This window comes from Micropterus salmoides, unplaced genomic scaffold (assembly GCF_014851395.1).
Source record: "Micropterus salmoides isolate LMB-PRFRI ecotype aquatic unplaced genomic scaffold, ASM1485139v1 Ms_hic_scaffold_15, whole genome shotgun sequence".
NCBI classification, from domain to species: Eukaryota; Metazoa; Chordata; class Actinopteri; order Centrarchiformes; family Centrarchidae; genus Micropterus; species Micropterus salmoides.
In genome coordinates, this window is record NW_024040596.1 from 1,246,098 (window position 1) to 1,254,444 (window position 8,347).

General features: G+C 44.0%; 1 protein-coding gene across 1 annotated transcript; it reads left to right on the top strand.

Moving 5' to 3' along the window:
* The first annotated feature begins 5,915 nt into the window (after positions 1 to 5,915).
* On the top strand, positions 5,916 to 6,997 carry LOC119903760 (trace amine-associated receptor 4-like). Its single transcript, XM_038720003.1, has one exon. The coding sequence runs from the start codon at positions 5,955 to 5,957 to the stop codon at positions 6,789 to 6,791; it is 837 nt and encodes a 278-aa protein (XP_038575931.1). The 5' UTR covers positions 5,916 to 5,954; the 3' UTR covers positions 6,792 to 6,997.
* Positions 6,998 to 8,347: the final 1,350 nt, after the last annotated feature.

Genomic DNA, 8,347 nt, shown 5'->3' on the forward strand with positions numbered 1-8,347 from the left:
AACGGCCCCCCTCCACATCTTTAGTTTACTTGGTAAGTTTCACTTCTGGATTCCTGTGGGATCATGATTATGTTACTTGATCCCATAGACACCAAAATAGCCTGATATTGCTGTTTGACATAACTTCTGACTGCACCAAATAGTTTTAAAGGTCTGTCCTTATTAGTTTCTGACTGATAGAGGGAAAAACAGTTCCCAAGAACTACATTGTTTGAACTCTCACATGCAGGGTATTCTATGTGATTTCCTTTTGATAACTAATGCATTAAGTAATGTGATATTGTTTCACTTCCATTCACTGAGCCTCCCCTGAAAGTGTTTGGACCCCCTCTAAGGAGGCTCGCCTCACACCCTGCATTAGACTGTCCACTTTACAAGTGAAGAATGCCTCTCTGTTAAAGAGCACTGCAGCAATCTAACCCTGTAAGACTCAGTGGAAGGTAAAAAAAAAAGATCACAATCGAAGCAGCAGAACTTCAAACATGTGACTAGATGCGCTCAGGCCGAACCTCCTTTTTGGGGAAAAAACAGGGTTTCATATGTTAACATGAGAAACTACAGTGAAGCTGAAGCTTATTGTCTTCATGATGCACTTCTGACCTTCAACCTCCTCAGGAGCCCTCAGAGTCCCGTTGAAACAAAGTGGCTTAGATCGGCTCAAGGATCACATTTACAATCAGGAAACAGACCTTTGCTGCCCAAGTTTTGGGGCACAATCCCTTTGGTTTTTGCTCGCCAATCTGGTGCTTATTCTCCTCTTAATTTGAAAATGCTGTAAACTCAGCTGTAATGACTTCAAAACAAAAGATTTGTGCAGCCAAAAAGTACATAATGTGAGTTTTACAGAATGTAAAGGACTGCTGTTACATTTCTCTACAAAGAAATATGGTATTCTTTCTTTCTCCTGCTCATGACACCAACACGATCGAGCAATCGAGGCAGTGGCACACTGATAAGAGGCAAGACGATTACTTTTTTTTTTTTTTACAGAAATCGTTTCTTTCATTTGCAGACACATACACACATGGCGGTTTGAAAGAATATCCGTCGTCACTATGAAATAAAACATTCCCGTGTTTTTTTTTTTTTTTTTTTTTCAGAACATCGTCCGGGACCAAACGGTAACGGACCTGCTAGCTAAACTTAACTTTCAGCAACGTGCTATGTTGCTGCCTTCATCAGCGCAAGACAACGAAAGATATCAGATATCCGTGCTGATTGTAAAGAGTGGGCAAGCTTTTTCATGTGGACATTTTGTGAAACAGTGTCTGACTGTGTGCCCTAATCCGGCTCCAGATTCTCCCAAATCTGCTTGTCCCGAAGCCTAATGTTGAAAGACAAGTTTCATGTCTCCCACTGATATTGCAAGTGATAAATGACTGTACAAGGCATTGAATAACGTAGTGCAAAGTTATGGGTGCAAGATTTTTTATGGGGGGCATTTTGTGATGATATATCCTATATTATACTGAACAAAATTATAAATGCAACCCTTTTGTTTTTGTCCCCATTCATCATGAGCTGAACTCAAAGATCTAAGACTTTGTCTATGTACACAAAAGGCTTATTTCTCTCAAATATTGTTCACCAATCTGTCAAAATCTGTGTTAGTGAGCACTTCTCCTTTGCCGAGATAATCCATCCACCTCACAGGTGTGGCATATCAAGATGCTGATCAGACAGCATGGGTATGGCACAGGTGTGCCTTAGGCTGGCCACAGTAAAAGGCCACTCCAAAATGTGCAGTTTCACTGTATTGGGGAGGGTCCTGAAACCAGTCAGTATCTGGTGTAACCACCATTTGCCTCATGCAGCGCAACACATCTCCATCACATAGAGTTGATCAGGTTGTTGATTGTGGCCTGTGAAGTGTTGGTCCACTCCTCTTCAATGGCTGTGCAAAGTTGCAGTCAGGTCGAGACCCCAATGAGGACGATGAGCATGCGGATGAGCTTCCCTGAGACGGTTCCTGATAGTTTGTTCAGAAATTCTTTGGTTATGCAAACCGATTGTTGCAGCAGCTGTCCGGGTGGCTGGTCTCAGACGATTTTGGAGGTGAAGATGCTGGATGCGGAGGTCCTGGGCCAGTGTGGTTACGCATGTTCTGCAGTTGTGAGGCCGTTTGGATTTACCGCCAAATTCTCTGAAACACCTTTGGAGACGACTTATGGTAGAGAAAGGAACATTCAATTCACGGGCAACAGCTCTGGTGGACATTCCTGCCGTCAGCATGCCAACTGCACGCTCCCTCAAAACTTGCGACATCTGTGGCATTGTGCTGTGTGATGGAACTGCACATTTTGGAGTGGCCTTTTATTGTGGCCGACCTAAGGCACACCTGTGCAATCCCCATGCTGTCTGATCAGCATCTTGATATGTCACACCTGTGAGGTGGATGGATTATCTCGGCAAAGGAGAAGTGCTCACTGACACAGATTTGTGAACAATATTTGAGAGAAATAGGCCTTTTGTGTACATAGAGAAAGTATTAGATCTTTGAGTTCAGCTCATGATGAATGGGGGCAAAAAAAGTTCTGCGTTTATAATTATATAATTCTATGGTATATTGTGTAATGTTTTATTGTACTTTTACAGTGTAAAGCACATTGGTCAACCTTGGTTATTTTAAGTGTGCTATATAAATTAAGTTGATATTGATATTCTGTGCTGTCACAACTTTTTCAAGTCAAATCCCACATCTGGTTAAAACACAGGAATTGTCCTTGCTTTAAGGCCTGAGGAGTTTACCAGATGGGTCTGCTGAAGAGCACACAGCCCTGGGAGGCACCAGTGCAGATTGTTAGTGTGCTGGATGTATTCCCCCAGCCTCACCAGCTGCTTCCTGTCGGTCAAAAGATGTGTAGAGTTTTCAATTGCAAAGTAAACTGTTGGAAGAAGCACCGTAGGTGTGAGCAAGTCTATCCCTTATTGAAATTTTGAATTATGAGGTTGTTAAAGCCACAGTTGTGCAGGTTTATCAATTGGTACCTGAGGCATACTACCAGATAAGTCTGCCACATGTAGAGTTTGCAACAAAGAAAACTGTTCTATTCGTTGAATGGTGCACAGCAAGTAAAGTGACAAACTTTGTTCAACAAGTACAGGGAGTTGCCCTCATTTACGGAAATGACTTGGGGTGAAAGAAAGTCTTTCCCATACCTGAAGTAATTCAAAAACCCAGTCACGAACTCTAGCCCCTCTGTGCATACCGCTGTCAATCTGACACCCGTGTGTGAGATGTGTTCAGGATGCTAACCGACTTTGACACTCTCCTCTTCTCCATCATCACCTCCAGAGTCCAGCTCATGTCCTCTTCCAATCACTTAGCCAGCCGTTCTTTGCAGATGTTGAAGCCTCTAAGCCTCCGCAGGGAGTAGAGCCAGCTCTGGTTCTTCTTGTAGAGGGCCCCTATGTTTCAAACCCACTCGTCTAGATCTATTCATGGGAGTGAACCGCCTAAACATTCTAACCCTGGATGGACACAGCGGTTCGGAAGAGGTCCACAATCAGCTCCCTCGTCTTGCTAATGTTCAACTGCAAAGTCACCCACCAGACTTCTGTATTTCTCCTCATCCCAAACTGCGGCTGGTCAGGTAATCCGTTATCCAGGACCTGAGGTGGGAGAGTATCACCCTGGTAGAAGATCTGCTCCAGGACTCCACACAGCTTCATACCATATGCCTTGACCATATCTATGCTCAGGCCATCAGGGTCTGTTGCTTTTCCTGAGTGGAGTCTTGAGAAGAAGGCTCTGATTGTTATACTAATATTCGGGTAAAGAAAGTCGCTGAGCTGTGAACTGATCACCACCTGGTGGTGAGCTGGATCAGATGGCTGGGCTGACTATCGGACACACCTGGTAAACCCAAACCTATAGTGCGAGTGAACTGGGAGCATTTGCGGGATGCCCCTGTCCTCGAGGCCTTGGCAGCAACCTGAAAACCTGCTGGTGGACACAGGAGGTGATCGAGGCCATCAAGCTGAAGAAGGAGGTCTTTCAGGCTTTGTTGGGGTCTCCTGAAGCAGCAGACAGCGGTCACCAAAGAAAATAAACCCGAGTATGAGAGTAGTTGCTGGAAGCCATGGGAAAGGACTTTCAGTTGGCCTCAAGGAAGTTCTAGCAAGCCAGTAGTAGACTCAGGAAGGGGAAGCAGGGTTGTAGTCAGCAGGGCAGGAGAACTGATCCTGATTGGGGATATTGTTGAGTGGTGGAAAGGGCACTTTGAAGAACTCCTGAACCCGACCTCTGTGGAGGAGACAGGGTTTGGAAACCTTACTTGTGTCCCTGCCAGAGGTCTTTGGGGTAGTTAAGGATCTCCTGAGTGGCGAGAGTGTGGATAAGATTCACCCTGAGAATCTGAAGGCTCTGGACAGTGTTGCACTGACATACCTCTTTGATGCTGTGTGAAGGTCTGACAATGGGCAGACAGGGTTGGTGGTTTCCATTTTTAAAAGAGGACCAGAGGCATTGCTCAAATTATCAGGCAACTAACTGCGCAGCCTCGCTGGTAAAGCTTATGCTGGGGTCCTGGAAAGGAGGCTACAACTGAATAGGAGAAAATCTAAACTCAGATTCAAGAGGAGCAAAGCAGCTCATCACCTTTGCAAGTTAACTGAAAGGATCATGAGAGTTTGCCCAATCAGTCTATAAAATCCAAAAGTTGTGTCAGATACACAAACATCTGATGGAGAGTAGGGCCCATAAAGAATCTTGCACTGCGGCCCGTCGTTTCCAGCTCCCTCCCGTTGGTGAGATGCACCCTCCCTTTGGGTTTGAGAGAGATAAATGAGCTGTATGACGGAGAGCTTTGGTCAGTAAGCTGTTGGAGCTCAGCAGCTTCTCTCTGACGATGGAAGAAGACGAACTCTGCTTTCCTCAGCTCCTCAACGCCTCCTGCAGGAGGCCGAAGCCTCCTCAGTCTGAGGCTGTGCTCGTTTACATCCTGCTGTTCTTCATCTCTTTTCTCAGTGCCACTCTCAACCTGATGGTCATCGTCTCCATCGCCCACTTCAGGTAGAGATAAACCCCTCTGCTTCATCAGCTTTACTGTTCTACTGTAAAACGTGTGTGAGCTCAAATAATAAGTGTCAGTAAGTCATTTTAAAGCTTGTGTCTTTTTAAACACTTTGGGAAAATGATGATAGAAATGATTTCTAGAATGTCAACATTTCTCAGCCTCTGTCTAACTTCATCGTTGATCTAATTTGTGCAGTTTTTCTACATCTACAAACTTTAGTTTATCCCTGAATTTTTTTTTTCACAGGTTTACAGAAACTGATATACAACCACGGGCTTTGCAATTTAGTTGCTTTACCCTCCCTTTTATTTTGACATACTTTGGTTGTAACTACTCTTACTGCTTTTGATAATATTGGCAATGACACACAGTGAAGTGTTTGTGGTGACGGATGTGTAGAAAAGATCTGCAGTTTGTAGGAAAATCTGACTGTCAAAATAAATGTGCACAAATGATGTTAACAGTGAGGTTACACAAAGAGGGAGGAAATATAGAAGTGCTTTTGTGTCAAATGTGGATTTTATCTGAGTTTTGCAAGCTGAAATCAGAGCCAGCATTTGTATTTGTTCCTTCAGTGTGTGATCATCATGTCTAACTTCAGAGTCCCTCAGTTTTCTGCTTTAAATCTCTGCTCAGGTTTTCATAGTTGTTGTTATGTAACCTCAACGTTGGCATCATTTCTGCACAAATCTTATTTTGATATTGAGTTTTTTCCCCCTAAAACTACAAATTCTTTGTGCATATCGACAAACTTCAGTTTTTTCTGCAGAGTTTTCCACAGGTTTACTGAAGCTGATATTTAACCATTTTTCTTATTAACTCATTGAACCTTATTTGAGCTCATAGCTGTGGGTTCAGCGTTGCTTTAATTTAGGAAAACCTTGGTTTTAAACCATTTTTCCTGCTTTTATTGAACAACAGCTGCTCTTTTTGATAATGCTGATGATGATACCCTCTCCCTGCAGGCAGCTCCACTCCCCCACCAACCTCCTCCTCCTCTCTCTGGCTGTATCAGACTTCTTCTTGGGCCTCTTGGTGATGCCGGTTGAAATCCTTCTGACAGTGAAATGCTGGATCCTGGGTGACCTCATGTGTGCTCTTTATTTTTTCTTACCCGTCATCCTCGTCTCTGCCTCTGTAGGAAACATGGTGCTCATATCGATCGACCGCTACGTGGCGATTTGTGACCCTCTGCATTACCCGACCAGAATCACTGACAGAGTAGTTACCGTCGGTGTTTGTGTGTGTTGGATCTGCTCTGTTTTCTACACCGTTTTCCTTTTATATGAACACCTGAAGCAGCCAGGCAGGTATAATTCCTGTTACGGAGAGTGTAAGGTAAACGTTGCAGGAGATGTGGACCTTGTTGTTGTCTTTATTATTCCCATTACTGTCATCATAGTTCTGTATATGAGAGTGTTTGTCGTGGCGGTGTCTCAGGCTCGTGTGATGCGCGCTCATGTTGCCGCCGTCAAACTCCAGTCAGGGATTCTGACGACGAAGAAATCTGAGCTGAAGGCAGCCGGGACTCTAGGTGTTCTTGTAGCGGTGTTTCTGATGTGCTATTCTCCATACTACTGCCTCTCTCTCACAGGCCGCAACCTCTTGATCGGTTCTACTACTGAGGCCTTCATGAGCTTTCTGACGTATTTTAACTCCTGTCTGAACCCTGTGCTCTATGCCTTGTTCTACCCCTGGTTCAGAAAAGCCGTTAGACTCATTGTCACTCTTCAGATACTGCAGCCGGGCTCCTGTGAGGCCAACATACTGTAGAGAGACACCGTGCGGGGAGGGGGGTTTATTAATTTGTTATCTGCTTGTGGTTCTTTCTCCTTTTTCTAATCACAACCTTACCTGCAAATATGAGAAATATGTTTCATTCCCTGGCCCAGTTAGTGTCAGTGTTTGTGCTTATTCACTGAACTGCAGTTTGGAGTCTCTGGGTGGGATCCTGGAAAGGGCACTGCCCCGGGACTCCATTGTTCTGCTGGGGGACTTTGACGCTCACATGGGGGAACCAAAGAGAAACCTGAACAGGGTGTTCGGGAAGAACGAGGCCAACAATCGCCACAGTGTAAATAAGTTGTCCTTTAACTGTTTGTTTTGTCCTCGACATTTTCAATGAATATATATTTGTAGCAGCATATACAGATTTTTTTGGATATGTCGCAATAAATCAAATCGAGAGGCCTGTCCGATCTGAGCCAAAGAGTCTTGTTGTTGAACTTCTCTTTTAGTTTTGAGTTGGCCGTAACAAATACCATGTCAAAATCAATGATTGACTTTGTGGTTGCATCATCAGATCTGCGGCCGTATGTCCAAGAGAGTCTGGTAAATACGGAGGTGCAGAACTGTGAACTAATCATCCGGCGGGATCAGATGGCTGGGAAGACTTCCGGACACACCCGGAAACCCAAAATGTGTAGTTAGAGTGAACTGGTCAAGGTGGCTATCAAGGTAAAAAAGGGGGTCTTCTGAAGCAGCATACAGTGTTCACCAAAGAAAGAAATCTGGGTGTGGGAGGAGTTTAGGGAGGCCATGGAACAGGACTTTAAGTTAAGAATCTGAAGTCTGAAGAACATTATTCCTTGACTAATTCCTTCTCCTTGTTTCCCCACTAGAGGCAAAATACCTTTCCAACTCTTGCCACCAGCTGTCATATGACTGAAGTTATCAATGAAATTCTGTGGAAATTTCTTGTTTCTTCAGTGAGAATTTAATTTTTTCTATTTCCAGGTGTTTCATTACGTCTCTTATGATGTTTAAATGAGTTGTTGGAGTATTTAGTTTCAAACTGAGTAAGATCAATCTGCGAGCCAGTAGGCTGACAAATGATACCATGTTGTGTTCCACACTGCTTTTTAGCGTATTTTGACCATAATGCCTGGAATTGCCATCCAAGTTTATAGGTGTGTGCAAGATTATTGATGTTTGTTGTTTAGAAGATATCGTTCCAGTAATTAATATCATTGGGCAACTCCAGAACATATGACCCAAGGATGCTGGTGACAATCTGCAGCGGTTACATGAAGGATCCGTTTTTGGAAATTCAATTCAAAGAACGTTATTTATCCGTCAGGAACTTAATTCGTATTGACGTATTGTACGGTTCCACAAACACAGCACAATATACCACACACACACACACACACACACACACACACACACACACACACACACACACACACACACACACACACACACTATATGTATGTTTAGACCAATGCATGCTGTGGAATATTTTAAAGGAGGCCACGCCTTGCGCATACTGAAAATTGATGTTTGTGCCAGGGCTGTCCTCCACAGTTCCTCTGTAATCTCCTCACCTA